Raw genomic sequence first — 15,026 nt, forward strand, 5'->3', positions numbered from 1 at the left:
TACACCCCCACAAACCATATCCACACATATTCACACACCAAGAAATAGACAATTTTTGTTCTTGCTGAGGACCTCAGTTCAGTTCCCAGAACCCACATGATGGCCCATAACCATTTACAACTCTAGCTCCAGAGGATCTAAGACCCCTCTTCTAATTTTTGAGGGCACCAGACATATACATGGTATGCATATATATATATACACANATACACACACACACATACATACATACATACATACATACATACAGGCAAACACTCATAGACACAAAATAAAATAAATACATCTAAAAAGTATGTTTTAGTAAGATTTTAGGTCTATCAGATTTTTTCTCCAGGAAGCTTTCCTTGCATGCATTACTGTACTGCACTCTTCTTCCTACTAGCTCCCAGCATATACATCTAGTCATTTCTGAGATGTGATTGTCTGTCTGTGTTCCTGCTTGTTTCTGGTCTCCCTTAGGAAGCTGGGCTCCTGTGTTTCACAGTAGAGACATTTAACATGATGTCTCACTACCAGTTTAACCACATTCTACAGCTCTGTTATGGAAGAAGTGGTTACAGGTGAATCGTTCGTTCTGTGCATTCCATCTCCTTTATACCATTCCCCTCCACTGAAACATTGACATTAGCTTACAAACATAAACTACTGTTTTCCAGTAGCAAAACTAAAGGACACATGACAGTGCCTGGCAAACACAGAAGTGGATGCTCACAGTCATCTAGTGGATGGAACACAGGGCCCCCAGTGGAGGAGCTAGAGAAAGTACCCAAGGAGCTGAAGGGGGCTGCAACCCTGTAGGTGGAACAACAATATGAACTAACCAGTACCCCCTGAGCTTGTGTCTCTAGCTGCATATGTAGCAGAAGATGGCCTAATTGGCCATCACTGGGAAGAGAGGCCCCTTGGTCTTGCAAACTTTATATGACCCAGTACAGGGGAATGCCAGGGCCAAGTAGTGGGAGTGGGTGGGTAGGGGAGCAGGGGCGGGGGGGAGGGTATAGGGAACTTTCGGGATAGCATTTGAAATGTAAATAAAGAAAATAATAGTAATAATAATAATAATAAAAACTAAAGGACAACACAACAAATAAAACAAGACAAAGCCTCCCTGGGACCCCACAAGCATCCTCAATAACTGCTCTCCTTATTTAGGCAAGCACCTTGGTAAAGTCTGACAGTAGTTTCTATGCAGCGTTTTGACCGAAGTGTTGCGTTATGCTGCAAATTTGGTTTAAACTCTTGTCATCAACAATAGGAAGAAAGGTAAAGAAAACAACAGGAAGGAGGAAGATGCAGAAGCACCAAAAATGTGGCAAGAGCTTATAGAATTCTAGTATCTGACAGTGGGACTTTCCCTGGCAAAGCTTAGGTAACTTCAAATTCTAGGCTTGGGTATGGGTTTTCCCTAGACAGACACACTAAACAGTATTAATCCTAAAATGCTTTGGCTTTTCCTTGATGAACTACAATGGGAGAGGAAACACGAGTTGAAATGGAAATGCAGACTACTTGCTGGTTGATAACAATGTTGAACCCCAAAGAGAAAGCAGTCTATGAGCTCACCTTCTTCCCTGTGAGGACAGCCACACCACCGTTCTCAATATGAGGTAGGTCCTGAGCAGAGACATAGAAAGAAGGTGGCTGGAAATATATGCTGTGTGGGAAAGAGGAGAAAATTTTAAGCATCTGGAACTGCCATAGGTTCCCCCTATAGCTTTAGTAAAATGATTCCAATCAAGAAAAATCAACTCAGGCACATTTTTTTCAGAGTAAGTCTCTAGCCACTAGAGCTTGGTAGTGATTTGCTTACTGAGAAGTATTTTTTTTTTTTTTTTTGGTTTTGGTTTTCCGAAACAGGGTTTCTCTGTATAGCCCTGGCTGTCCTGGAACTCACTTTGTAGACCAGGTTGGCCTCGAACTCAGAAATCCGCCTGCCTCTGCCTCCAAGTGCTGGGATTAAAGGAATGCGCCACCACTGCCCGGCTGAGAAGTATTATAGATCAATAGTTCTCAATTGGGTACTTTAGCTCCAAAGACATTTGGCAATTTCTGGAGACATTTTGGATTGCAACTTAAAAGGGGATGCTACTGTATCTGGTAGCTCGAAAGAAGGATATGTGCTACACAGGGCAGCCCTTACCTCCAGAAAAATTATGTTGCCTCAAATAGCAATCAATGCTACAGAAGCATGAAACTAAGCTCTAGATATAGAACCATTTCAAACTAAGAACAAGGACATTCAAGGACCTGGGATTCATGTATTGACCCCATCAATTTTTCAGAATGGTCAATGGAGCAAGATCTTGCTCCTAGATGATTCTGTCTGAAACAATTAAGCTGGTGTGTTGGCATGTATCTAGAGTCTTGACTACTCAAGAAGAACCAAGAATATTGCTTGAACCCAGTTTTGGGGCTAGCCAGGGCAACAAAGTGAGAATACAAATTTTAAAAAAACTAAGTAAATAATTATAAGCTGAAAGTATGCATTCTGCTTGAAAATGGAACATGATAGTAAAGATGAGGGAGGCAAACACATCTTGGTGTTTAAATTGTTTTAGATTTATTTATGCTTGTGGATGCTTTTCCCTGCATGCCCTGTCTGTTTCTAAGTGTCAGAAAAGGGTGTCCTACCCCCTAGAACTGGTGATACAGATGGTTGCGAAACCACCTTGTGACTGCTGGAAATCGAACGTGGTTCTTCTGCAAAAGCAAAAAGTACTCTAAAATGCTGACCCATGTCTCTGGCACAGGCTTGTAAAATTGTAGTTCTACATCAGAGAGAAAACCAGCAGTGCTCCATGAACAGTGTTGGAATTGAGAGACGTAAGGAGTCATTTCGAAGAAAAACGCTTCTGGACCCACAGCTCCAAGACCTGGGGGTTCTGTTTGCTTGGCTTGTGTCTTTGAGACAGAGGCTGTTACTCTTGCTACTCGGAGGTTAGTCTTGAACTCCTGATTGTCTTGCCTCATCCTCTCAGTGCTAGGGTTTCAGGCATGCACCATCATACCCGGCTAGCTCCAAGTGTCGTTTGTGCATACATTCTGATAATGAGGCGCTTCATTATGGTCATCCCACTTTACCCCCACAACTGTGAATGCTGGCCAGAGTGTCAAACAAAGTGCCATTAATGGACTAGGGAGACAGCTGAGTTAATGCTTGCTGTAGAGGCATAAAGACCAAGTTTTAGCTTCAGAACCCACATACAGCATGGTGACATGCACATCTAATCCCAACACTGTGGAAGCAAGGACAGGAAAATCCTTGATGCTCATTGGGTAGGCCGCCTAACCTATTTAGTTGAGTCCCAGACCAGTGACAGACACTGACTCAAAAAAAAAAAAAAGGTAGCTGGCACTTGATGAATGACAGCAAAAGTTAACCTCTGGCTTCCACATATATAGAGACATGTATGCATATGAACGCATACATCTGAGCACTGCTGCAAGCTCCTTTAATACCCTCCACTCATGTACCCATTGGTCCCAAGAAAGTAGCTATTCTAAACGGCATTTCGTGATCGGCTGGCATTATTTGCACCAGCCATCCTTGTTCTCTCAGGCAGTCTCAACTAGGTCCTCCTGCAGGAGATGCTTCTGCAACTGCATGGCCCCCAGCGTTTACAGAGAGGCAGCCCTGCCATTCCTGCTACACATATATATGCCCCAAATATGTAAGGGTGCCAAAAATTAGCTTCACTTACTTGTATGTGACATGCCTAGGTATTTATAAAGAACTGACAACACCAACTAAGCTAATCTCTAACAGAGAAATCTAGCCTAAAGATCCTAGAAATAGGAACCCTAATACGTCACAGTCCAGCATTAAACTACTCACTGTTAGTAGTTTGGGGAACAGACATTAGAATGTTCTTTGCGGTCTGTTGCCTCTGAACCTGAAAGCATGCACAATAACAGACTCCCATGTACAGCCTTCCAATTTATCATCCATGGTCAGTGATGAAATCCTAACCTGCTCTCCATGCTCAGCTGAAAATGGTCAGGCCCATTTTACCTAAGGAAACGTACCTTCTCTCTTTTCCATTCCACTGTCTGAATTGAAGTGTCTTTGTGACATTTGGATCATCTGAAAACCACAATTCTTTTGAAAGAGGAGGTCGCATGTACGGCAGTTCAGGGTCCTCAGATACAATCAGGACCTGTAGATACAAAATGATACTTATCAGGGCTGAGTAATTTAAGAGGAAAATGTCAAAACATTCACACTGGCTAAGTACTTGCACACTATCCCCTCTGTGCCAAGCAAAATAACATGCATCTTACCCTGGCTCCAGGATCCCGAGCCCGGATGGATCTGGCTGCTGCAAAAGCAGCAGTACCTCCACCAATCAGCAGGAAAGGGACGTGACTTGGTACCCTGATTTGAGGAACTGAGCCTCCCTCTGTAGCTGTAAAAGACAGAACAATCAGAGTAAGTCTTCTAAAATGCTCTGATGACTCCTCAGCACTATTTCAATAAGCCACCCGACATTCATCTCAGTCCTTTACATAAAATAAAACAGTACGCCTATACTAATCAAACGCTTATCGAGATAAAGTTATAACTCAGTGGTAGAAAGCTTGCCTATCATGACCAAGGTTCTGAGTTAGACAGCCAGAAATGAAAAAAAAAGAAGGAAAAAGACCCCAATCTTCATAACATTACAGTAGAAGGGCAAAAGCAAGTATTCCTTTCATTTTACCAGTAGCAAAAACATTTTAAGAGGATGAATGAGCTGCAATGTCTTTCACTCATTAGGTCTATACTGGCTCTAGGGCCTACCTTAAATATTAGTCTTTTCCTTATCATCACCCTTAAGATAGGGTCTCACTATGTAGCCCAGGTTGGCCTCATCTTCCCATATGGTGGGATTAAAAATATAAACCATCATACCCACTATTTATTTCTCAAATATTTTAGAAAACATATATGAAAAGGTCTCTGCCCTTCTTATTGTTTTTTAAAGATTTATTATATGTAAGTGCACTGTAGCTGTTGTCAGACACTTTCTTCTTGCTCCAACCCAGCTCGCTCCGGTCTGCTCCTTCTAGCCTGTTCACTCCAGCCCAAAGATTTCTTTATTTATTGTATGTAAATTCACTGTAGGTGTCATCAGACACCCCAGAAGGGGGCAGCAGATCTCAATACTGATGGTTGTGAGCCACCATGTGGTTGCTGGGATTTGAACTCAGGACTTTCAGAAGAGCTGTCAGTGCTCTTAACTGCTGAGCCATCTCTCCAGTCCCACATTGCTTTTTTTCTTGACACTATAGAGCCCAGGCTGGCTTTGAACTTGCAACCAGTGCTCTTAACTGCTGAGCCATCTCTCCAGCCCCTTATTGGTTTTCTATTGACCACCAAGAAAATATCAAGTTCAGTTGTGCCTTTTGTTAGCAATAAAGGGGAAACACCTAGGAAGTCAATTGGGGATTATCATACAATGTTCATGAAGAAGGAGGCATTATTGAAAAAAGAAATACAAACCGCCTACCCAGATTATAGGGCTAATTAAAGGATTAAAATATTCCTCTTTGAAAAATCCAAGTGAATCAAACAGAAGGCTAGAGCTTTGTGCTGCAGGAAAACACATTTATAACAACGCAAGACTCCAGATTCAAGGGACTTAATGTGACTGAAAAAGCTAGTCATTGGAAAAAAATGCCTTTCCTATCTTTTCCAGTAGTATTTTTCCCCAAACTTATATCAGACTACCTTCAAAAACTTTGACCTAGAATTGTTCCTGTCTAAAAGAAATTCAGGAACAAAAATGGAGCAGAGACTGAAGGAAAGGCCATCCAGTGACCAGCCCAACTTGGGATCCATCCCATGGGCAGGCACAAAACCCCAGATGCTATGTTGTGCTTGCAGACAGGAGCCTAGCATGGCTGTCCTCTGAGAGGCTCCACCAGCAGCTGACAGAGACAGATGTGGAGAACCACAGTCAAACGTTGGATGGAGGTTGGGGACCCCTATGGAAGCATTAGGGGATGGTTTGAAGGAGCTGAAAGGGCTGGCAACCCCATGGGAAAAACAACAGTGTCATCTAACCTGGATCCCTCAGAGCTCCCAGAGACTAAGCCAAAAACTAAGGAGCATACATAGGCTGGTCCGTGGTCCCAGCATATATGTAGGCAGAGGTCTGCCTTGTGTGGCCTCAGTGGGAGAGGATGTGCATAATCCTGAAGAAATCGATGATGCTCCAGGAAAGGGGATGTGGGGGGTGAGGTTGGGGGGAAAGCATCCTCTCAGAGGCAAAGGGGAGAGGGGATGGGGTAAAGAACTCTTAGAGGGAGGACCAAGAATGTGGGTAACATTGATAAACAAACAAACAAACAAACAAAACAATCAAAAAAAAAAAAAAGAAATCCAACATGAAAAAATGGGCAGGTACCCACAATAATTCATTTTACTCTCTAGTCTAAAATGCCAAGCAAATACTTTAGGAAGTTGTTCCCTGTTGTGCGGTAAAACCATAGTTTCTAGAAACTTATACTCTCACACTCTTCACTCACTTCAACAAGATATTAACAAGTCATAGCACCTCAGCCTTAACCACTTTTCCTTATTTCATCTCAAGCCATCCAGAAGAGACATAGGAGAATCCTTACCGGAGGCAATGGCCCGTCTTTGTTTCTCTTCTGGTGACAGTCCTAATCCCATCACTCTTTCATTGTATCTTTTTTGGTCTTCTTTTATAGTCTTGTAGGCCTGTAGACCCAAACACGGACAAAGTTTATTTCCTGACACACCTAGCTCATGCCATAAGCTAATATCATTTCAATTAAATGAGAAGCTTTCGTCCACATTGAAAGTAGTTCCTTTATGCAAAAACTACTATGGCCTGGTTTAGTTTTTCAGTGCTAGGGATGGAACCCAGAGCTTCATGTATACTAATCAAGCACTCTACCACTGACCTTAAACCCCAGCCCAAAACTCTTTTGTCAACAAATAAAACGATTTGGTGTACACATATATGATAAGGAAAGAATACTTGAAAGTAGATCAAAATACATCAGGTTTTCTGAGACTCTCAGTAAGAAACTTTCTTGATACTGAATTCAGAAAAGTAGAACTAAAGGAAATGTCATGTTAGTTAAGTATAGAAATGGCTAAAGCATAGAAAGGGCTTTTGGACTATGCAGGGTGCTAGTTGTAAAATCATCCTACATGGGCCTAGGTAGAAACCAGGAAATATATCTTCGTGGTAGATGTTTAAGATTTTGCCAGGGATTGGGATATGTGGTTATATCTTTAAAATGTAAGTCATCTTTTCAGTAATAGTTTTTACTTTTCCTAAACTAAGGGGGTAGAAATCTCACTTAAAAACACTACAAAGGAGCTAGAGAATGTACCCAAGGACCTGAAGGGGGCTGCAACCCTGTAGGTGGAACAACAATATGAACTAACCAGTACCCCCTGAGCTCGTGTCTCTAGCTGCATATGTAGCAAAAGATGGCCTAATTGGCCATCACTGGGAAGAGAGGCCCCTTGGTCTTGTAAACTTTATATGACCCAGCACAGGGGAATGCCAGGGCCAAGAAGTGGGAGTGGGTGGGTAGGGGAGCAGGGGTGGTGGAGGGTATAGGGAACTTTTGGGATAGCATTTGAAATGTAAATAAAGAAAATATCTAATAAATTTTTTTTTAAAAAACCTAAAAAAAATTATCACTGTCTTCACTAAGTTGCTTTACTTCAAGCATACTCTTTCACTTATACTTTCGAATTGAGGAAGGATATTTTAGTATGACTAGTTTCTATTGTTTATGTTTATAACATGTAACAGCAGGATTTATTAGTGACTTTTAACTTAGTTTAAAAATATTTAGAAGCTGGAGACTACCTATGGCCTTATGTATATCAGGCCCCTGAGCTATATTCCCTAGTGCTAATTAGAAACTTTCAAAAAAAAGTAATGACATCTTTAATTTCAGCACTTGGGAGGCAGAGGCATGTGGATTTCTGTGAGTTGGAGGCCAGCCTGGTCTACAGGAGTTCTAGGCTAGTAAGACTACACACTGAGACCTTAATCTCAAAAGTAAATTCATTTATTCAATAATTCATTCATTTAAAAAATAGGATCTGGTAGTGGTAGCACATGTCTTTAATCCCAGCGCTTGGAATACAGAGGCAGGGACATCTGAGCTCAAAGCCAGCCTGGTCTGCAGATCGAGTCCCAGGAAAACCAAGGCTACATACAGAGATCCTGACTCAACACTTCTCCCGCCCCAATAAATAAGTTAAATAAATAAATAAATACTGGGCTGTGCCTTTAATTCCAACATTTGGCAAGGAGCACTGGTCTCTATGAATTGTAGGATAGCCAGAGCTATAAACGGATGAGGACTATGGTTTTTGAGACAGGGTTTCTCTGTGTAGCCATGGATGTTCTGGGGCTCCCTCTGTAGACAAGGGTAGCCTAGAACTCAAGAGATTCTCCTGCCTCTGCCTCCCAAGTGCTGGGATTAAAGACATGCGCCACCATAACCAAGCAGGACTAATTAATTAACTAAAATATAAGAAGCAGTACACAAGAATGATTCTCTTTGATAGGGCCTCATGTAGTTGAGGATCAATTATCGTGAACTGCCTCCACCTCTCACATTCTGGGATACAGACATTCACCACAGTGTCTGTTTGAATGATGCACTTTTGGAGACCAAACCTAGGGCTTCATATGTGCTAGGCAAGGGATCTACTAACAAAGCCCAAAGATGTCTTCTAATCACAATTTTTTTCTTCTTTTGTATCTCAAGTAGTCAACAAGTGAAAAATTTAAGTGACCATATCTCAAATGAAATCTCAGACTAAATGCAGAAATAAGGACAATTAGAACAAATATCATAAAATATACTCTTTAAGAATATTCCTATGAAGTTGGGGGTGTGGCTCAGTGGTAGAATGTTTGGCACAAGGCCCTGGTTTTGATCCCTAATACCTTACAAAAATAAATTAATAAAGGAAAAAAAGAAGACTTTCTATGGCCACTTTACAGAGCACCTCATTGGGTGACATGCTGAAAAATGGGGAACCTAAGCCCTGAGAGGTTAGTAAAAGAGATGGTTTAATCTTATTAATGGGAGTGAAGAGGAAACAGGCTGGGGCTATGCTCACATTGAGAGGGTCATCCCAATGGTCTAAGCCATTCTACACCTCCTGATACTGTCACACATGTAAAGAGTGGTGTAGGGAAGTTTTGGTGGGAAAGGACTAAATTAAGGTTAGATGTTCTAAAATCAAAGTTAGTTTACATATATACTAAGTAACAAATTCTATTCCTCAAAGGGTTTCTGTATTCCTAGTTTACAGATTTCTAATTGGGGGGGGGCAAATATATGCTGGCTAAGAAATACTACAAATTTATGAAAAATATTAGTAGAAACAACCTTTCTAAACAAATGGGTTGCAAGATCAACTGCAATTCTTTTTTATTTATTTCTATTTCAAGGGTATTGGTATTTTGCCTCCAATGTGTATATGAGGGTGTGAGTTACAGACAGTTTTGAGCTGCTATGTGGGTGCGGGGAATCAAATCTGGGAACTCTGGAAAAGCAGTCAATGTCATAACTGTTGAGCTATCTCTCTAATCCCCTAAACTGCATTTCTTACTACACATCCTGGGAAAGTGTTTTTCAAAGCCAATGGCACAGAGAGCCAGGAGGATAAAGAACACATAATACAGTAATTATTGAAGCATTAATTATAGTCAAATTAAAAACATTTCTTCAAATGAAAAAAAAGTTGTGGAAGGGATATTGTTAAGGACTGAATTCTTCAAATCATATGCTGAAGCCCTAACTGCCAAAATGACAGTATCCAGTGACAGGAATGGTGACAAGTTGGATAGAGCTTTTACAAAATGAGGAAGAGACATCAGCACTAATTCACTTTTAACATGCTCTGACCCCATGTGAGGACAGAGTAATGTGGATGGTTGGCTACATACACACCATGAAGAAATTCATGAGAAATTTAGCCTTGTCTGATTTTCCAGCTTTCAGAACTGAAAAAATTAATGCCTGTAGGCCAAACCATTTTGTGGTATTTGGCTATGACAGTCTGAGAAACAAATATAAGCACTACATTATTTTTATTGCATTTCTTTGTATGTTTGTATGTGTACACTCACATATGAGTGCCAGTGTGTACCTGGAGGTCAGAGGACAACATTACAGAATAGTGTCTCTTACTCTCCATCATCCTAGGAACTCAGGTGTCAGGCATGGCCACAGGCACTTTACAGCCCTGAACCTTATGTAATTTGCAGCTATAGAAATCTCACCAAATCTGGACACTGATTTTAAACTAAGTTTCTCCTATGACTAATATGAATTTCAGAGGAAAAAAATGAAGCCACTTGATAGCAGGTTTTCTACTATTTAAAACCTGAAACACAAGTAGACAGACTAGTTTGATAAATGTAGACAAAAGCTTATCATTTAACCTGGAGCCATTATAGTAGGTATATTACAACCAGTGTTTGGATAAACACAGAGGGCAATGAAGCATTTAACTGAATGACTTGAAAGAAATTTGTGTTTCATGATATTTCTAAGGCAGGAGAAAGCATCAGTGGCTGGCCCATCTTGTAGTTTGGCATCAAGAGTATCTGCAAGGTTAACTCTGTTGGGGCCATCTAACTCTGGTCAGCAACACATACCAGAGATTTAACAGATTCAAATCATTATTAACATATCTAATACAAATGCTTTAAAATTATGTTTAAATAAATGGGGTAGAAGAGATACGAAAAACATGAAATGGAAACGTTAAGGCTCAGAAGGTAGAATCTGAATCATCAATAAGAGGTATTCAAGACATCACCCTACACGAATGCTTCAGCCACTTGTTTGACCAAATTAGAGGTAACAAAAGGGACACTGCCAAATGAATTTAGTTTAAAGTAGACTGTGGGTGGTTTGAGAAATACTCCAACCTCTATGGCTTTGAGGACCTCCTCAGAAGCATTCAATAAAATGCCTTTTCATGGCAAAAGCCGAGTTGATTGCTTGCCACAAAACAGAAAAATTACATTCTAGCTAAAACGATTCAAAGTAGATGGTGCTCAAGTTCCCTTTATTTGCTTATTCAATATTTCTTGTTAGACATGCAGCACTAAAGCACAATATACTTCGGCAGCATAAAAATAAGCACAAATTTGAAAGATGTTTCAAAAAAGGTTGATATATTTGGCTCTAAATTTATGGGTTTGGATTGATCTAGTATAATTCAATGGTTTGAAAAATAATATTTGAGGACTCTCTAGTGACTGACAATGTCCCTTTAGCAAATGTCTATAGAAAGCACATGCTGTGAATATTTTACCATATTCTATGAACCAAGTTATTATTAGCACTATGGTCTTACCCACCCTATCCCCAAACATATTTTAGCATAAACATCTTACATAATAAATTCCTGCCCCAGTCACTGTTGCTCCTACAATTAAGAAGTATACTAGGCTGCTGCCATCTTTCCCAGAAGCACCTGCAGATGCTAGTGTTCTAGAAGGGGATCCTAGGAGATGACACTGCACAACTGTAGGCAAACATACGGCCAAGAAGGAGACAAAAAATAGAGAAAGCACTAGGTATTAATGAATGAACATTTAATGCAAATGCAGAGAAGCAGTTTGGTTACTGTGCTAAAAAAAAATGAAAAAGAAAAAAATTTAAAAGCTGCTCCAGGATTGGAGGAGAATGCCTCTCTTGTCAAAATGTGTTATCAAGCAGAATTTTTTCTATATCTTGCTCTGAACTAACTTACAACTGGCAGGAGCTAGCTACTCCTTTTGTGCATTTTGGAGTCAGGTTAAGGTATGAGGATATGGGTAATTCAAATAATTTTCATGCCCCCCAACCTATTGCCGAAGGAACAAAAATAATTTTACTATTATCAGCAGAGAAAGACCTAAGACTATAGTGGCATCCAACCTTTTGTTCTCAGTGTGCAAAGCAAACAGCTTTCTTTGATCAGGATGTCAGTAGACATCATCAAAGTAAATTCGCTCAGCACACTCTGCCAAGTTAAAGGAAAAAACACCCACAGAATAAATTCTCTGTGACCTGCTAGGATGACCAGGTCATGATAAGGAGATGTACTTGTCCTAACAGTATGAAGCAATTACTCCCCAAAATGCCATTCTACAACTGGAGATACTAGGCCCTTTTCTATAATTTAGCCTTTGCGTAGGATCCAGGGATTTAGTTTTCCTTTTAGGAATGTTTAGTGTTTTTTTAAAGCTGTTTATTTAAATTCTCAATCTCAAGCTAAGAAAAAAATCTTTTAAAAATTGATAAATTAAAATAAAATATTGTGCTTAAGAGCTGCAGTGAATTTTGACTTTGTTTATAGGTTACTTCATCACGATCAAGAGACAAGTGTAATTTTGTGGGTTAGTCAAGCCTAAGGCAACACAGCAGTTTTCATGCAAAGAATAAAAAGACAAGTAAAAAGAGCAAAGATCAGTCAACATGAGAATAAATATCAGTCATCCCCACACAGGCTCCCAGAAACACTTTAAAGAAGGCCTTTGGAACTTTTCCTACAGGAAAAAGCAGGATTAGTTGCAAAAGTTTTAAAGCAGAGTACTGAGTTGATCAATGGGAGCTGTCTAGCAGCTTTTCTACATAAGCTGCTTTTTTACTTACATATGCACCAGCTCCTATTGTTGATAAGCCCACAATAAGGACTAACACAGAATTATCCATTTTGCCCCCTGATGAACCAGAGCTAGCCATTTGTCTTGCCATCTGGAGTTCTAGAGGAACACGCCATTGCTGGAACAAGTTGCCTAAAGGAACACAATTTGTTAACACACACAAATTGAATAGTTAACACATGTTTATGATTAAATATCAATGTATTATAGAAATAGAGAATTATACCTTGGGCTGCATGATGTTCACTGTTCTATGACCAAGAAAAATATAATCAAATCTGTACACATAAATACTACAGATATTTATGTACAACTTTTGGCTATCAGACTTCTTTTTTGAGGCAGGGTTGTGCTTCATAGTCCAAGCTGATATCAAACTACTAAGCCTAAACTACCATACCCAGCTTAGTTCTCAAAAATACAATGTAAATGGTATTCAATGAGGACATTTACAGCTCTCAGGAAGTTGGTAATCAAAAAAAGAGCAGTTCAACAAATCTTTACATGCAGTAAGTAAACACTGAGATAACCTATTTAGTATCTGTGGGGCTTTGATTCCAAATCCCCAGAAGGAACTAAAATTCGACTATGCTTAAGTCCCTTATAGAATCTGGTGTGGAATTTGCATACAACCTAAGCATATCGTCACATATACTTCAAACCATCTCTGAATTACTTATAATCATTAATACGATGTGAGAAGCTGTTATACTATATTACTTAGTGAAACAACCAGAAAATAAAAAATAAAGAAAATTTGTACATGCTCAGTACAGAAATTTATTTATTTATTGAAATAGGGCCTCACAAATAGCCTGGCTGGCCTGGAGCTTGTTAAGTAGCCTGCCTCTGCCTCCCAAGTGATGGGACTAATGGTTGGCTGAATCCATGGATGCAGAACCAACAGATACAGAAAGCAAAAAAGACATAAAATTGACCACAGGCTAGCTGGGATATTGTGATACCCATTTCAGAAACAATCTACAAGGCTCAAACCTTGCTTAATTACAACCCTGGAACACACAGTTCTGTCTTGTGTGAAAAGTAATGTGTCCTAGAAGAAAGAAACATTAACTATCAGAAGGAAGTCCGAACGAAAATTTCATAATGAACTTAACCTCTCACAAATAACTGAAGAACTTAACATATATTCCAGAATGACAAAATTAAAGTGTTGGCCAGTATCTTATCATTTCTCTTTCAAGATAACACAGTCATTTTTATGTACAACTAATTAATGCTAAGTAACAATCATACAACCATGACATACTATGAACATGAAAATGTGCAACATTTCCAGATTTCTTTTTTCCCAGTGGATGCTGACATTTTCAGATGAGGCCTGTCCTTAGAGCCTTCTCAGATTACTCCATATGGGTGTTCACCACTAATTTAGAATGGTGATTTTATTTTCAGCTTTGTGAACAGTCTGGTCTCTGTAACAATCAATTCTGCTGGATATGAACGTTTACTTATAGCCACTAAAATCTAAGTTTTAAGTATTTATTAAGTATTACAATATTGTCAAAGTTTTTCTTGACCATTTAAAATATATGAACACTGTGTACAGCAGCTCACACCTATAATCAGCGGTAGGGGAGGCTGAGGCAGGAGGACTGCTGCAGATTTGAGGCCAGCCTAGATTACAGGGTGAAAATGGCTCAAACATATCTAAAAACTATAAAACTAAATGAATAAATAAAGCCTCAGCATGGGGGGAGGGGTCATGCCTATAATTTCAATTCTAGGGCTTGAGACGGTGAGGCTGGATAATCCCAAATAGAAAAACAGTTAAGACTAAGACTACATAGTACTTCTAGGTCAACTCAGGCTAGAGTGAGACTCTGTCTCAAAAAATAAAATACATCAACAACCAAAAGTAAAATCTACTTCACTTGTGTATGAGGTATCTGACCACATTTGGCTGAGGAGGAGGAGGAAGAGGAGGAAGAAAAGGAGGAAGAAGAGGAGGAGGAGGCTGTTTGGCCCATCCTCTCCCCCCACTCTGATCCCCTTCTTCCTCTCTCACCTCCCTTCCCTCTTCCCCCTCTTCCCCTCCCCCACCTCTGTGCTTTTTTTTGTCTCTACTCCCTTCTCAACTCCCCATGTTCTAAATAGGCTCCATTCTATACTTTAAAAAAGGGGGGGGGTCCTAAAACTTCAAAATATGTCAAAATTCCTTGACATATTTGTTAGATGGTCACTGATCAGGCCCCACCCCCAGGGCTTTTGACCCCTGCTAGTTCTGGATAAGGCCTAATATTTTGCATTTTATGTTAATACTATGTTGTGCTTTGTTTTTTAAATTACCATAGTGTGTGTGTGTGTGTGTGTGTGTGTGTGTGAGAGAGAGAGAGAGAGAGAGAG

General features: G+C 39.9%; 1 protein-coding gene across 2 annotated transcripts in view; it reads right to left on the minus strand.

The window, feature by feature from the left end:
• Aifm1 (apoptosis inducing factor mitochondria associated 1) overlaps positions 1-15,026 on the minus strand; it is a 36,600-nt gene that overhangs the window by 14,926 nt on the left and 6,648 nt on the right. The window contains exons 2-6 of one of the 2 annotated variants that reach the window (XM_021187791.1): positions 12,649-12,791; positions 6,610-6,709; positions 4,285-4,409; positions 4,030-4,160; positions 1,567-1,657 (exon numbers count right to left, since the gene is read on the minus strand). In XM_021187791.1, coding sequence (XP_021043450.1) covers positions 1,567-1,657; positions 4,030-4,160; positions 4,285-4,409; positions 6,610-6,709; positions 12,649-12,791 — 590 coding nt within the window. Of the gene's footprint in view, positions 1-1,566; positions 1,658-4,029; positions 4,161-4,284; positions 4,410-6,609; positions 6,710-11,405; positions 11,537-12,648; positions 12,792-15,026 lie in introns of both variants that reach the window. The other variant, XM_021187792.2, reaches the window with a different exon arrangement.

The sequence above is a fragment of the Mus pahari genome, chromosome X (genome assembly GCF_900095145.1).
Source record: "Mus pahari chromosome X, PAHARI_EIJ_v1.1, whole genome shotgun sequence".
Classification (NCBI taxonomy): domain Eukaryota; kingdom Metazoa; phylum Chordata; class Mammalia; order Rodentia; family Muridae; genus Mus; species Mus pahari.